General features: G+C 33.9%; 1 protein-coding gene across 1 annotated transcript in view; it reads right to left on the bottom strand.

Moving 5' to 3' along the window:
- Positions 1 to 4,287: 4,287 nt before the first annotated feature.
- Positions 4,288 to 15,789, bottom strand: part of LOC136981651 (transforming growth factor beta receptor type 3-like) — a 34,565-nt gene continuing 23,063 nt past the window's right edge. The window contains exons 7-17 of the mRNA XM_067277983.1: positions 10,793 to 10,988; positions 10,526 to 10,709; positions 10,194 to 10,442; positions 9,846 to 10,114; positions 9,535 to 9,768; positions 9,328 to 9,460; positions 9,158 to 9,254; positions 8,497 to 8,683; positions 8,271 to 8,403; positions 7,991 to 8,170; positions 4,288 to 7,909 (exon numbers count right to left, since the gene is read on the bottom strand). Of these exons, the coding sequence (XP_067134084.1) occupies positions 7,761 to 7,909; positions 7,991 to 8,170; positions 8,271 to 8,403; positions 8,497 to 8,683; positions 9,158 to 9,254; positions 9,328 to 9,460; positions 9,535 to 9,768; positions 9,846 to 10,114; positions 10,194 to 10,442; positions 10,526 to 10,709; positions 10,793 to 10,988 (2,011 nt within the window). The 3' untranslated portion in view covers positions 4,288 to 7,760. The remainder of the gene's footprint in view (positions 7,910 to 7,990; positions 8,171 to 8,270; positions 8,404 to 8,496; positions 8,684 to 9,157; positions 9,255 to 9,327; positions 9,461 to 9,534; positions 9,769 to 9,845; positions 10,115 to 10,193; positions 10,443 to 10,525; positions 10,710 to 10,792; positions 10,989 to 15,789) is intronic.

A 15,789-nucleotide genomic window follows, 5' to 3' on the forward strand; every position in this document is an offset into this window, starting at 1 on the left:
TGATAATTTTTATCATCTACATGTGCTGGGTGTCTTGTAATTCATGACACATTTTGATTGACAAACTTTCTGACGAAACAAGATAATTTGTACTGTTAAAAAAAACCTCCTTCCCATTCTCCACTGCAAAGTCAAATTGAGTACTGCAAACAAAGTGAAACATCTTTGTGCCTTTTGGAAGAGATTGACACTAATTGCTTTGAATTATCATATCGCACAATTCATATCCTACAGCCTTAAATTCCCTTGCGAAAAAAAAAGTCTAGTGGAGTCGAGACTGCCGAGAGTTTTGTCCAACAATGCCTCCAGAATGTTTTATGTAACTAAAAACAAGCAAACTCATTGCATTTGCTGTTGTAAGCAGTGACACTGACATTGTTCATAAGCTGGATGGCATCTAGAAATTAAAAGTGACACACTGTCTTGTTTCAGTCAAAATGCCAATACAAAAGTATTGATACCGGTATCACGAGTGGTTTTAAAGTATCAGTATCGGTCTTAAAAGTATCAATCCTGATGCCAGTATCGGCATCAGGTATTGAAATTGGAAATCTTGCTGGCTGTCGCATTGCCTTCCAGTTTTTTTTCCTGCTGAGATGGAACATCTATCCTTCGTTTTCAGTGGTGGATATGTTCCAAAGAACGCCGTGTAAAAATAATTGCGTAAAAATCTATAGTACGTGCATCGCGTAGAAAAATGCTTTTTAGGATTCACAACTTCAATAGAATAAAAAAGCTTGTATTTTTTTTGTTTCTTCATAATTTATCATTAGCATTATTTGTACATCAATATAGCAAACACAAAGTAGCATAGGAAACATAAAATCAACATATATGCATCTATATATATAGTGCATATAACTGATTGAACAGAATGTTCTTGCACTTTTGGATGCATTTTATTTAGCCAAGAAAATTTTATATAATCTCTGTAAAAAGTTCACTGAGTACAGCGTTAATAAGATTCCTCTATCGCAAGTACGTTCGATGAGTGTATAACCGTCGTCCTCAGGCGAAATGAACAAATTTAAATAAGCAAGCATGCAGAATGTTCCAAAAACAACAGAGTTTCTTAAATTCAAACCAAGCATCCGGTAAAGACTGTTAAGAACGCGTGACGAGTTTTTAACTTGTTCGAAATTATTGAAAAACTACGGTGCAGACGGCGCATACATGGAATTAAAACCACATTGGCAATTCGATGTTTGGCGCATTTCGCTGCTTAAACGCTGATACAAAGCTACCCATACACCGGGCAATTCGAGGGTGGGAGCGTTGCATGCATCCACAGTTGCTGTGAAAAGGGCCTCCCAAATGAACACAAGCCTTCAATTGTTGCAGCATTTAAGGTATTAAATGCTGCAACTTATTAATGCTGTACTCAGTGAACTTTTTCCAAAGATTACAAAAATTTTGGCATGAGTTTTTTCAGTTCTATTTCTAAATTTTATATACAGAATTGACTTCAATCATCAATGTAATCACTATTGTTGTTGACTCACTTCCTGCCAATGCTTATGCAAGGAATGGATACCATCTCGATAAAACTCTGGCAGCCGCGACTCGAAGAAGTTGGTCAGGCTGGCCTCCAAATCTGCTTCATTGTTGAATGCCTTGCCCGCCAGGTGATGGTCAAGCACGGCGAACAGGTGGTAATTGGAAGATGCAATGTCGGGGCTATATGGCAGGTGGGGCAAGACCTCCCAGTTCAGATCCAGTAGCTTCTAGCGGGTCTGTCTAGCTGTATGTGTCCATGCATTGTCATGCAGCAGGATGGTGTTCCGGGCGGTCTCTGCCAGTTTCTGCTGCAGACGTAGAGTCATTTGCAGTAAAAAGTTGCATTGATGGATGTATTTTGCGGCAGCAACTCAAACATGAAGATTCCTTTAGAATCCCAGAAGAGAGAGAGCATGATCATCTTGGGTTAGGGATCTCCACTTTTGAAGCATTCGTACCAATCATATGCAGTTCTTCTGGCGACAGTGTCAGAGTCTAATGCGGCATTTATGCCAGTGATAGAATTGGCTGCTTTTTTTGTTGAAACGATAGTCATAAACGAGGAGCAGGCAAACTTGCTCTTTGGTTAGCGGATGTTGGTTGGTCATGGTAAAGTAGAATGAGAGGATTGGATTTGGTATTTTCTTATAGCACGCATCCTGATCTGTTTATATACTAACATGGAACATTCTAGATTTTTCCAGAAAAAAGTTATTCTAGAAAATTCCAAAAAGTGCAAGAACTTTCTGTTCAATCAGATATTAATAGTACTGTACTATGCTTACAAAAGAATAAAGATTTTTTTTAAATACTGAAGGTCACAAAAAAATAAATCGCATGAATTTAATTTATTTCGTATTTCCTTAAAAATGACCAAAGAAACATTTTTTCCTTATATGTGATAATTAACATTTCAAAGGTATGATGAAAGATGTTATAAATCATTGAAAAATATCAGTCTGGATGCAAAGAAATACAATTTTTCAATATTTTGCCTTTAATTTTTTTTATAGAAATTAGCGAGGTTGAGGCTGAAGTTTTAAGCGTGAAAATGTGTACGTCAAACGTTTGGCACTGCTCTCCCGTAAGCCTAGAAGTTTGACAATGGTGTTTGGAAAGCCAGTGGAATCGTGCTCGACATTCCAAACTCCATTGTCAAACTTCTAGGCTTACGGGAAAGTGGCGCCAAACATCCTCGGCCTCAACCTCGCTATTATTTAGAATTATATTACTTGAACAATCTGCCAAAAACATTACGAGCCACACACTTAAAATTTTGGCTTTATGGAGAAAATTTTGCCAGATTGCCATTACTATGGTAAAATGTATCGAGTAAGCTCGTAAGTCTTTGAAGAGCTAAAAACTTTGCAAAGTATAGCACTCGCTTAATTTAAAAATAATAAATTAATTAATTTAATTTTGAAATTGGAGATAATTTTCTTGAAAAAAATAAGTAAAAACTGCAGTGTACTATTTGTAAATTTGCTTAAGGGTGCCATTCCTGCAGATTATTAAAAAATTTTAATACTTTACTTACATTAATTTATTTTTAATCATAATGCACAAATTACAACATAGAATGTAGAAGCATTTATTGTGCATACATTTTTAATTAAACAACTTAAAATTTATGAATTGTTCTTATAATTTATTATTCTGCGCATCTAACTTACCCACCGATGGTTGCATGGACGAATCACCAAACACTGGGATCCGGTCGTGGGGTTATGCCCGATCTGTGGGTCAGTCACGAAGTTTCTGAGCTTTCTCCACACACAACACCTAAATGGGCCAATTTCCCATAGAAGCAACTCCAAAAAGGCACTCCTCTCTTGACAGATTTTCTAGGTGTTGCGTTGCTCACTAGTGACCACCAGATAAAACTTGCCAAACACACTGGTAGTCGGTCGCAGATTTTCACCCGATCGATGGGTTGGCCACGTGGAATTTTCCAGGGTTTTCTTAATGTGTAACACTTAGAGACTTCCCCCCATAAAAAGTACTCTTGGGAGAGTGCCATGTGTTGTATTGTCTATGCAGATATATCTGCAAAGTTCACGCTAATGCCTCGTGCCTAACTATGGCCATACTTACACTGAATAAGTATTATAAATTATATGTTAGTAAGGTTGCAATAGAGGGTATATGGTACACATCCTACATTTCTCTTTTATAGAAAAATTGTATAACCAGAGTGCAAAAATTTTGCAGAAACAAGTTAGAATTAAAGATGGAAATCTGGGCATTATTATAACGTTGGAATGAACAAAAAGTATATTATCTTTCCACCATACCACAAAGGACCATACCTCACTCTCTCCATTAAACAGTGGTTTAATGGAGAGAGTGAGGTATGGCCTTTGTGGGTGTGTCAGGCCCCGCCATTTGTCACCGGGCTACCCTGGAAAAATGGCCCTCTTAGTACAGTAGAGCATTGATTATCCGAAACAATTAGGGACTGGGGTTGTTCGGATAACTGATCATTTACGAAAAATATACACAGTACAGTTTTGTGTTTAATATAATTTATGTCACATGTCTTACAATACATACCTTACATTAAAGTAGGCCTACAGTTTAGGTTGGCAGGGAGGGGAGAGTGCTGCAGTGCCATAGCGCTAGCGGAAATTGGAATGCTTTCGGTTAACCGATGCTCTACTGTATGAACTTAGATTGGTAACACAAAGGTAAATACCGATATTGTTCAGAGCGGTATATATTAGATTCGCGTGAATAATCCGTTAGAATTAAAATAGTGTGATTTATATACACGAAATAACAATACAAATCTTTGGACTGAGTTTAGATTTTATTGCAAAATAACAGTTTAAAGAACTATTTACAGTTTTCCATAGAGACGTACACAACGTGAAACAGAAATTTTTCTACAGTACATTTGTTCTTTACATGCTCTATTATTATAAATCAGCTGTGAACATAATATATAGTAATATAGTATCATATGAAATCCTGAGCAATGCCTCCAAAAATTCGACGAGGCTAAAATATAGTTTAACCGTATATGGTTGACATTCTTCCATCCTCAGATGCGATAATTATTCATTCATCTCACGATACAAGAATGTGCAAATGCTAATATTGGAATATATACACATGCACACACACACACACATGGGAGATAATTTATGACAGACTAGTTACAGACTGATCATTTGCGCTTGTACTATAATATCGAGATTCAAATTCTTTGTGACGTACGGATTATTGACTAGTATTGTTTTCGTTATTAACAATGGATTTATACTGTTAAACAATAGTCGAATTTTACTAAGTTCGCTATTATCGATAATACTGTTGAAACCAACTGAGTATTTTATAACGTTAGGATCGTTAATCGTATATACAGCACATGGTAAATGCTAAAAATATCTGAAAAAATGTGTGCAGTGCTTACACTCGATTCTGCACACTGCGGTCGGGCGTCGTTAAAATTAGATAACGGAAGTCGGATTCGCCCAAGGTAACAAACGTATTGCGGGATTTTCTTTTACGTAGAAACATTAAATACTGATTCGGATGTCCGTGCCCGACCGTGTCGTACAGAATGAAGTGGAAGACTCGTTATTCAACAACCTAACTAAACATATTTTCTCTCTCGTTACAGATAATGAAGTACGTTTCTGGACAAACACAACTAGGTACTTTTAAGTACTTCACAACACAACAGACACATGCTAATAAAGCCACAATTATAGACCGATTGGTTCCTCTAAACTCAAGGTCGCGTTAGACCAACATATCGATATTTTTTTTTTATCTTACTAAGATAATCTCTATCATACAAATAGTCTCTCTTTAATCATTTAAAAAACATTGAGGTAATACGAAATATATTCAAATTAAGATAAAGAATATATGGTATATTATTCTATATATCGTACACATTTAACGACAAAACATTATTCTCAAAACGACGCAAGAGCTATCGGAAATCGAGAAAGAATGGCTTTATCTAATAAAGAAAATGGCTATGTAACATGGAAGCTCCTTCCTACAACAAAGCCACGTTGCACGTGACCAAGTCTCGCACTCGGCAGACGGGTTAAAATACCTAAATTTATTTTTAGCGTCTGCGACAGACGGCATAAATAGGTGCCAAAAAAATGAGATGCTAAATCGATTTAAAACCACTTTTTTTCTTTCCAGATTTCATTGCACAAGGCTGTTAAAGATAATTGTAATACCTTTTACATGCCATGTTACTTTAGCCAAAAAAAGGTAACAAAACCTGGATCCAACCATCAGGTGTTATGGCATGGTTGAGTTTTCTTTGGGGGAAAAGTTAACGAAAAAACTCGCTCCACACAACATTTTTCTCGAAACGCAGTCGACTTTTCGCAGTCCACTCGCTCCGAATTACAATTTTTTTTCATCATAATTTTCTTTTTTATAAATAAAATTATTTAAATCTACAATGCATGTACATTAATTATAGCTTTTTTTTTATTATAATAGAGTTGCATCTTTTTAAGTTAGAGAAAAAATATTTTTTTTATATTTATATTTATTTATTTATTTATATATATATATATTCCAGCCAATGTTGGAAGACTACCATCTAAGCTTAGCTTTTAAAAGCTACGTTGAATTGGACAACAGTAGTCGCACGCTACTCCTCTACTGTTGGGAACTAAATTAGTATCGGGTAATAGTTCTCGACCGTTAGAAAGGGTCTATTGCATTAACAGTACGACTGTATTCTCTGTTTTCTTTTTTAATCTGGTCCTATATCACAATCTCCGGTCGGCACTACGAATTCAACCAACTTAAGAACTGATATAGAAGAGGCACGGGAAGAAGACTGACTCGTAATTCGGTCGAAAGACGCCAGAGCGCAGGCTACATATATATATATATTGACATACGATAGTGATGTGTATGGCACAAAGGTTTCTTTGTTTTTTAAGTACATAAACATAATGAGGTTAAAATAACTACACAAACAGTTTTTTTTCTTTTCGTTTTCTTTCTTTAATGGAATTTGCATTTTTATTTTCAAGATTTGTTTATTAAATTCTTTGTTTGCAAATCGAGGAAAAGCATTATAATTGTGCGTTGTGATGGCAAAATGTCGCTCACGTTCAAATTAATGAAATTTTTGGCTTCCTTAAAAATAAAGCTGTCGGGATTTTGTAATGGCAACCGCACAGTAGAGCTCGAAATATCCGATCGGAAATAAAATATTAAGCACTTGCTTTGCCTGTAATTTTCTTTATTAACTGCAGTCGACCTTCGTTTGGTTGTAAAACTTAAAAGTTGCTTTTTCTAAGAGATACGCGCTTAGCAATAACTATTCTTTTTTTCTTCTTTTGCCGTTACATTATCTGGCTTCCCTGACTTAAGCAAATTTTATAAATAATAAAATGCCAAAATAAAATCTAAAGTAAAATTTTAATTTCTTTACGTATCTGACGATAGATGCGCAAAGAAATTAAACGTCTCAAGTAACCGAGAAACGATACGATAATAAAAAGGATGCAACTTTTTTTTTTTTTGGCTTTGTACTACAAAATTGGACGCTCGTTTATCTACGGGATTGGAATCTGCGAAAAGATAATGGGTTCGACAACAGTCGGCTTATTGTATTTTGCGTGCGAATCGGACGACGCATGGATACTAAGGGTTCTACTGCATATATATATGGCAATATGTAGACAAAAAACAAAATGTTTTTTGAGCAGTTTTATGCATTAGAAATGATATTTCCACTACGAAACTGCTTGGTAAATAAAGCGATGAAACACTTTATAATTAAAAACAAATTTCCAGGTACTCTGATGCCTTATTACGAAGGCATTTAATGCCAAACTATGAAATATTTTTAAAAAGTAATAATAATAATAATAATTAATAATAATAATAATATTAATATAATAATAATAATCTCTCGAAAGTAAATACTCATCTGTTATAACGAAAAGATAAATACGATTTGAAATTCGACTGCAACGTAAGGGAAAAAAAGTATTTACGGTTAAGTCAATTGTACAAGTTTTGTAACAAAATACCTGAGAAACAGCTGCCGTACGAGCCTCTACCGGCGACTCTATACGCTGCTCTTGGAACAAATAATGTTAACAATGGTGATTTAAAAAAAATGGGGGCATAGATAACTATTTTATATACAAAAATTATTGGAATGAGACAATCTTAGAACCATTTTTTATCATCTTTGAGTAAATAGTAACTGATATGCTTCTATTGTTTTGCTATTATGTTATCTAATATAGTCCTGACAATTATTATGCACATGCGTGGACTGTCATAGGTGCTTGAGAACTTGGAGTTGAGCTGCCACTGTGACCAGATAAGTCGTAACCTGAGTGATGATGGTGGTGTGAAGGAGGATGAGACATATGTTGTGGAGGATTTCTTCTCTGTCTCATTGGATCTATTCAAAAATAATCTGTCAAATATGGGCAATTCTACCGAATATTCGACGTTAGAATAATTTCAAATACAGAAATGTTACCTGTTTGGAGATGTATGACCCAAAGAATCGCCATTAATCCAGCTCCAATGACGAATGATGCAAAAGCGATGCCGACAATAGCTTCCGTCGATAAGCCAACTAATATTATCTGTTGCGAGACATCTTCCTTTCCTCGAGACCATTCATTATTCTCTACAGAAGACATGCCATTTTCAGAATCTGCAACGAAAATTTAATTTATCAAGATATAAAATACATAAAATCAAATATACTTTATGTATATTCAAGAGAAGATGGCACGTTAATAAAGAAGTATTACCTTTCTTATCGGAACGAGGTCTCGACACAACGTGAAACGGTCCTCCCACTTCCAAACTGAAATGTCGATTCGGAGGACCGTCCAAAAATGGTTTCAAACTTTGCGTCACACAATAATCTTGAGGATCGAAACACTGGATATAATATAAAAATCTATTAGCATGTTTTTTTATTACAAATTATAGACGATTTGTTCCCACGGTCTGAGTATATATTTTAAACATTACCTTTTTGATGCCTCCGAGTTGAATATTTGACGAGGTGGTGCAGACGGTTAATCGACAATGGAGGTATATATCTTCGTTAACAAAATCCTCACTCAACTGAAAACTGAAACGCTGTCCCGAAGGAATTCTCCTGAGAGAAATGCAGGATGCCGCTTGAAGTATTTCAACACTCAGATCAGCCGGACAACTATAAAATAAGAAAAATGTCATAAAGATAGCCACACATACAGGATCTTCCATTTTAAATTACTGTAATTATGTTCATTAATATTTGAGATGTATGCAATGTATACCAGTCAATACAGTAACTGTCTGAGTTTAATCTCTTATCTGCATTTAAACATCTTATCGTCTAATGCCTCTAGGAAGGACCGTAAATCACTCGTCTGCAGGAGCTTTAAAGTTGTGGCTGTTATGGGAGGAGCAACAACAGATATGCTGTAGTAAATATAGGAAGAATTTAAGTATTGGTTGAATGTGTGCCGTGTGAGGGGAAGTGCACACATTGAGAAATTGTAATGGGCAAATGTGAAACTCGCACAGTTTTCCGACGTTCTCGGATAATAACATAATTACAACAATTTAGAATGACAATTCTTTTTGGAAGACCCTACATTAAACAAATTTTGTGTGAGAGAGACAGGACATAATATAAATTTACCTATTCCTTATGAGTATGCTCTTTTTAGCTGTTGCGTGATAAGGATCATTTGTCCGTGATAACCAACACTCGTCGACCAAAACACACATATGTGGTCCTAAGCGGGAAAAATAGAACATTTTAGAAGAAACATTTAAAATTATCATCATTAGTAAACTGTAGATACACACCTGCTTCCACCGAGGTTTCAACAAATACATAATCATTGGCCGTTATTGTTATCGGAAATACATGACTAGGAAGAGGATTGGTAAAATTTTTATCCAGAAATAAATTCATCTTGTAAATATGTGGATGTGCCATCTATAAAGTTAAAAAATATGGTTAAATATAACCGAAAGACTAAAAGAAATTTAATTTTAACTTCAAAAACCTACCCCTTCGCTATATTTATATGAATCACCCATCCCACTGATATTATATATACATTGGAAGCTAAGAGGTACTAATATATGTGCATCGTGACGATTTATGGACTTTGCTGATAGAGTATCAGATCCCGATCCATCTTCCGGTCCTACGTCCTCATCGTCGATTAAAGTCTCTAAGGCATGAGGAGGTTGAAGACTGTTAAGAATGGCTTTACTCCTTCTTTCGGCCCAAAATATTACCTGAAAATATTTAACAGGTTTGTTAAACATACTCTTAATAATAATTGGACTTAACAGAATATTTAATAATGATTTACTTGATTGTAATACGCTCTGTTTCTGCCTTCTGTCACTAATTTAGCACCGCATCCGTTCCATGTAGATTCTAAGATAATGTGAGTCGAGTTTCGAGAAGCACCGCATTTTGGATCCGAGAGCGTTACTTTGAGTTTTCCGTCGTCTCTTCCTAAAAGCTGGTCCATTATGTTTTCGACTCTGTCGCGTGGAAACGACACTCGCACTCTGTCGCCGAGACAATCCATGGCCATTTCTCGAATAAGTTGCATACTGGGCGTTCTCTCTAGATCTATAACAAAAATATTTCGTTACGTAATTCGTAATTATTGTTATCGATAAGTTTTAATCACATTTTTATATTCTTATACCTCTGTTTTCCCACTGAGTTTCAAACTTGGGAAATAAATATGGCGTATTGTCCGCGGCTTTAATTCCCGGTAAATCTCTCATTTCTTTAAGCAGCTTTTCCTTTGATTGCAGAAAGTGATAGGGATGAGTAGGAGTGCTAGCATCAGGATATGGTTGAGGTGATACTGAAGCTGCGGACTGAGGTAAGTGTGGCGGAGTATGACTGAGAATAAGACTGCTGTCACTTTGAATATTATATTCGTTTCCATCTGACAATAGAAAAAGTTACTTTAATCCAAAAACAATTTTCTAAGCAGAAGACTAAGTAATTTAATCATAAAATTCACTTTACCTGCTTTTCCAACAATGATCATATTTACACGATTAGCCACGTGAGCTTTAGTAAATGTAGTAACTGTGCCGTAAGCGAGCTGCACGTCTTCCATTATACCCGGTGTGTCGGCAGCCAATTGCTGAGTCTGGACCCGTAGGATTTGATACTTTGGAAGCGATACGCCTTTAACTTCGTGCTCGGCCTGTCGACAGATAACATTTTGTTTGTCAGAAAGTTTTATTTTAAAAATATATCTATCGACGTTTTATTTAGAACATCAATTACCACAACATCCAAAGTTCCCTGTATGCCCCAAGATTCAATTAACCAAGTTAAAGGGACATGACATTTCAGAACAAGTAATAAATTTCTGTGCAGAACAGGTGCATCAATTGTAGTTTGTACATGACCCTGAGGTTGAAGATGTACAGTGACTTCAGAGGTAGCACTAGTGGAAAGTAATTCCACAATATGAATATCCCTGTAAAAAAATAAATGTAATTATACTTTCAATTAAGTAAGATACATATAAACTATTATTTTTAATCAGATTAAAATGTTGGTATTTATAATAGTATCATATTGGGGTGGATTTCCCACACTAACTCTCTTCTGTACATTCAAGTTTAGCGAGAACTTTCTCCGTGCCTGTACTTTCTTTATCTTTCATGTAAATATTTTATTTTTTCAGCTTAAATTTCTAGTATTTACACGATACATATATAAATTTATAAACACAAGTAAGACAGTTACTTCTGACCTATTAAGAAGCCAATAGATCCTATTTAGTAAACAAATATCGGAGGTTCTTAAAATAATCTTCAATGCTATTAATGTATACGAGTAATATCGACATTGCGAAAAAAGTTTAATAATGATAAAGTGGAGAGAGTTCAAGCTTGTTGGTTCGTGTTTTTTCCTCCGTAACCGACTCGCCGAAATTGATGACGATTAAAATAATAACAAGTTAATCACACTGATTAATTACTTAAACTTGACAGATGCATTAATTATATAGTTTAAAAGGTTATTAATTTTAATCGTGTGTTTAAATTAGAAAAATAACATTGAAATCACAATTTTTTCGTCGACTTTCGGTGCAAAACTCGTTAAATTTTATTTTATTAATATACAGGCATTCAAATTACCTTACGGATAAGTACAATAACTTACCATTGGATACCGTTTTATCATTTGTGCATTGAACATCTATCCCTTTGCGACTATTTTCTATTAATTAATGCATTTTATTTTTAATTTTATACATTAAAATGATAAATAACTGCTAAGATTTGGTCATTTATTTGATAAAACCTCCTTTACTTCTCAATAAATTTTAAAAATTGTGCGGTACAACCTGCGTTTCCTCGCTAGCTATAAAAATCTCTCTACAAATAGTGAGGAAAATTTATGTAAATTTTAAATCTTGTTGCCTCTAACATTTGTATAAACATTTCTACTAACTTAAATCAGTTATTTATGTTAGGGCTTAAGTTAGTAGAAATGTTTAATGGAATTTAAGGGCAAAAAGCAAAAGACGACATTCGTATAATTGCTTTATACCTAGACAATCGCTAATAATTTCCGATCTACTTACACGTCATATAGAACAATTGAGTTAATACTTAATTAGATAGTTTCGAAGTTACCGATTTCGTAAAAATTAGTAATGCATCATTAATTTCGTAGCCGGGATTATAATTATGAAAATTTATATAACTTCATTATTATAAGAAAATCAATTGCAAAGTGGGCATATCGGACGAAACGTGCAATTGCCGCAATTAACAGAGCAGAACGGGATCTCATGTAGAAGATTATTTCCAGAATAAACCACCTTCGAGTGATATGAACCTTGCTAAATATATGTTAAGCAGAATGTTACATTTTAATACATATCATTCTGACAGACAACCATTTATATATTATCTTCGTAATAGGAAACTATAATCAGAAGGTAAATTTATAGGAACTGCAATACATTTGTTAATCCGTCGACGATTTTTGTTTTAATTAAAATAAAATAACTAACGGTATTTAGGATGTACGAGGCTCTAGGCAAGCGTGTACTCGCGGCGTCCTTTCGTATAAAGACGTGTCGGGTTCCTAGATCTTATATAGTATCTAATACCGGTGCGCGGATCGAAGAGCGAATGTCGACAAGCATACGTTAGGGACTTTCTGTACCTTAAGAAAGCTGCAAAAGCAGATATAGCTAGAAAAACTACAGACAGAGTATTCCTATTGTGTCGAATAATAAATCAAGTATCACGGCACAATTCCAGAATCGACGAGCTTCCCGTAAGAACTAATTAGTCGAAAACAATGCTTGCCTCAAACACCTTTATTCATAAATTACTATTCAATAGCCGCATTTATCGTTTATACTCCCGAAAAAAAAAAAAAAAATGTATTTCTTAGCCATACCGAGGAGGAGATAAAAGATCCCGAAATGTGTCTATAGCTACTGAACTGTAATTTATAAAATAAAGGTGTTTGACAAGGCAAGCATTGTTTTGGACTAATTAAGAAACTCAATAAAACATATATCATATCTAAAGGTCCTAAAAGTGCAAGGTCGTAGACAAAAGCTTAGGTTGTTGATACCCGAGTCATCATTGATGATTGATAGCATCCACACTATAAGTTTTTCTGTTTGTAATTAAAGTAGATGCCAATGACAATCGTTAATTACTCAAAACATACTTCACTTGAATCGGAATAAAACAAAAAAAAATTATTTCGTTACAATGCAGCTAATGTTATAATATAAAAACGACTTACGTAAGCTGTTTATAAAGTCTGCTTAACGTCTTTCGTGCATTGTTTTACATACCGAGTTAAAAAAACGCTCGGTTATTTTTAATTCGGTTTAAAAAATGCCACGTAATTCTCCTCGGCAATAAATTTAGGAAATATTTATCTATTCGTTTAACGTTAACTCGTCCGAGTTACGTCGGACGCGACGTATTAGATTTCTACTTCGTGCGTTCGATATATTTCCCTTAAGGACGTCTTTATTTATAACTACGTATGAATATCGATTTATATTTGCTTGAAATGTTTATTATATTTAAAAGATTGTAGTTTAAATGTTAAAAAAATGCAATTTTATTTTCATTAGTATGTGCTGTTTGGTATAAAATAAATCCAATATGGAGAATTTCCCACAGGTGATCAATTATCCTGACTGTTTTGGGATTTGTCGGACAAAATAACTACCGAAAGTCATTTAATATTTAAAAAGAAGGAAAATTTTAATCGTAATTTGATGTTTATTTTCAGGTTTTAAACTAAATTCTAAAGCGAGTAAGCTTTTATAAAAAATACAATTAATTTTAATCATTTATATGATTAAAATTAATTGTATTTTTATTTACTACATTTTATAATGTAGTAAATAAAAATTTAACGAGTAAGTTACGCTACTAAATTTTACCATAGGATTAATGACGGCGACAAAAAAATTGCCAATCGAATAAACCAATTATTTAAGAATCTAGTCCGATTTTAAAGATATAAAATAAACAATTGTTCGGATTACGTATCCAAAACGTCAATCAGAAGTTTGTTAAGAAAATATTTATTTTAAAACATTCGAGAATCCAGTCGGTGAGTGACGTATACCGAGGTTTACATTCGTGTATCTGAATGCCAATTGACAAATTTAAGTTTCAAAAGTATCGTATGTAATAAAAAAGCTACTATAAATACCTATTTTATAATTAAACACCTAAAAATATCCTAAAATATTGTTTTTTTTTTAAATATATTTTTCATAAAACTGACATTTTGTAGGATTTTTTTTAAAAATTAATGTCAAAATTAAAATAATAGATAAGTATTTTACTTTATTTGAATGATTTCTACAAGTTTATCAATATTAATCAAGCTGTATATGTACTGTTGCCTATGGAACTTATTCATTGTAGACTACATGCTCCAGTTACAATATTTATTCAAACGAACCAGTTAATTTGCTCTAATAAAAAATGTATTGCTTGTATTAATTTCTCTTATTAATTGAATTTCTATACGGTGACGACGCTTCCTGATCATTCTGACACGTCCTAGAATGGTTTTTCTGGGGCGTGTTGTAGATCAAACGTACATTTTACACATTTCTATTTAGTTTAAGTATGAATAATTGTCGTTAAGCTAAGCAGATCTTTACAATATTTTAATAACGTTACAATTTAAATTAAAAACAGGGCCAGATTTTCGTGTAAAGCTAAACGAGCTGCAGTTTAAGACCTCGCATTTTTGCACGAATGATTATTTGGGCACGTTACATGTTATAGCTTAGAAATTTTGTGGATCTGAGCCCAACTCTGATTAAAAATAATATATTTTAATATGTTAAATGAGTCGGCATGTATAATTTGGCAATAAATTGATTCTCGTATATTGTCGTCAAAATAGCGCCGAATATTTAATAGACGCTACGGAAACAATACCTATTAAATAAGATGATAGTAACGACAGTTGTTTTATTAAACGGAAGCATTTTCCGTAATTTGTTTTATGTAGTTAGTTACTTATTTACATTTGAGGCAAATAAATTTTAAATGAGTGGCTTGGAGCTAACCTATTAGTTTCGATTATGCTTAGCAGTTAGTTAAAATTGTAAGTTTAGTTGACGTTATCTAAATCGAAATTTTACATGTAAATTAAACAAAACTGTGCCGAAAAAGTAAAAATACAAGCTCCAATGGTCCAAGTGTTAATGCTTGCATTATATATTTATGTGGATTTATAATATTGTACAATCAATGTGTGTGAAGTGGATCCGGTGGAGAGTTTCTCATCCAGCAAGGAATAAACTCGTACAGATTAGTATATAACAATGTTACTAGACGTACATACCATTCAAACTCAATAAAGTGTTTTGATGGTAGTTAAAAAAACTAGGAATTAATGGTATATTTGTACTAATTCATAAGGGGCACAAAAATAGGACTCGCATGCAGATGCAAGTTATCATCTTCAATACTGCTGCTAGGGTGAGGGTCAGGCTGATGTCTGTGATACCTCACACATTCAGTCAATATATTTTACAGTTAAAAATTACGATTAAAGAAATAAGTAAGTTGTTGCTATTAATGGCACGTGACTGAATGTTGTCTGGTCCGCCAATACTGTCGTCACTTCAGTTATGTATATTGATAATATTGCAGGTATTGGAATTCAATTAATATTTGGATTATATGCACCTAAAATGTCTTCAAAATACATTACGTTATGACACGACATTGAAATAAAATCATTTTATGTATTTACGA

This window comes from Centruroides vittatus, unplaced genomic scaffold (assembly GCF_030686945.1).
Source record: "Centruroides vittatus isolate TY-2023 unplaced genomic scaffold, ASM3068694v2 contig_786, whole genome shotgun sequence".
Taxonomy (NCBI): domain Eukaryota; kingdom Metazoa; phylum Arthropoda; class Arachnida; order Scorpiones; family Buthidae; genus Centruroides; species Centruroides vittatus.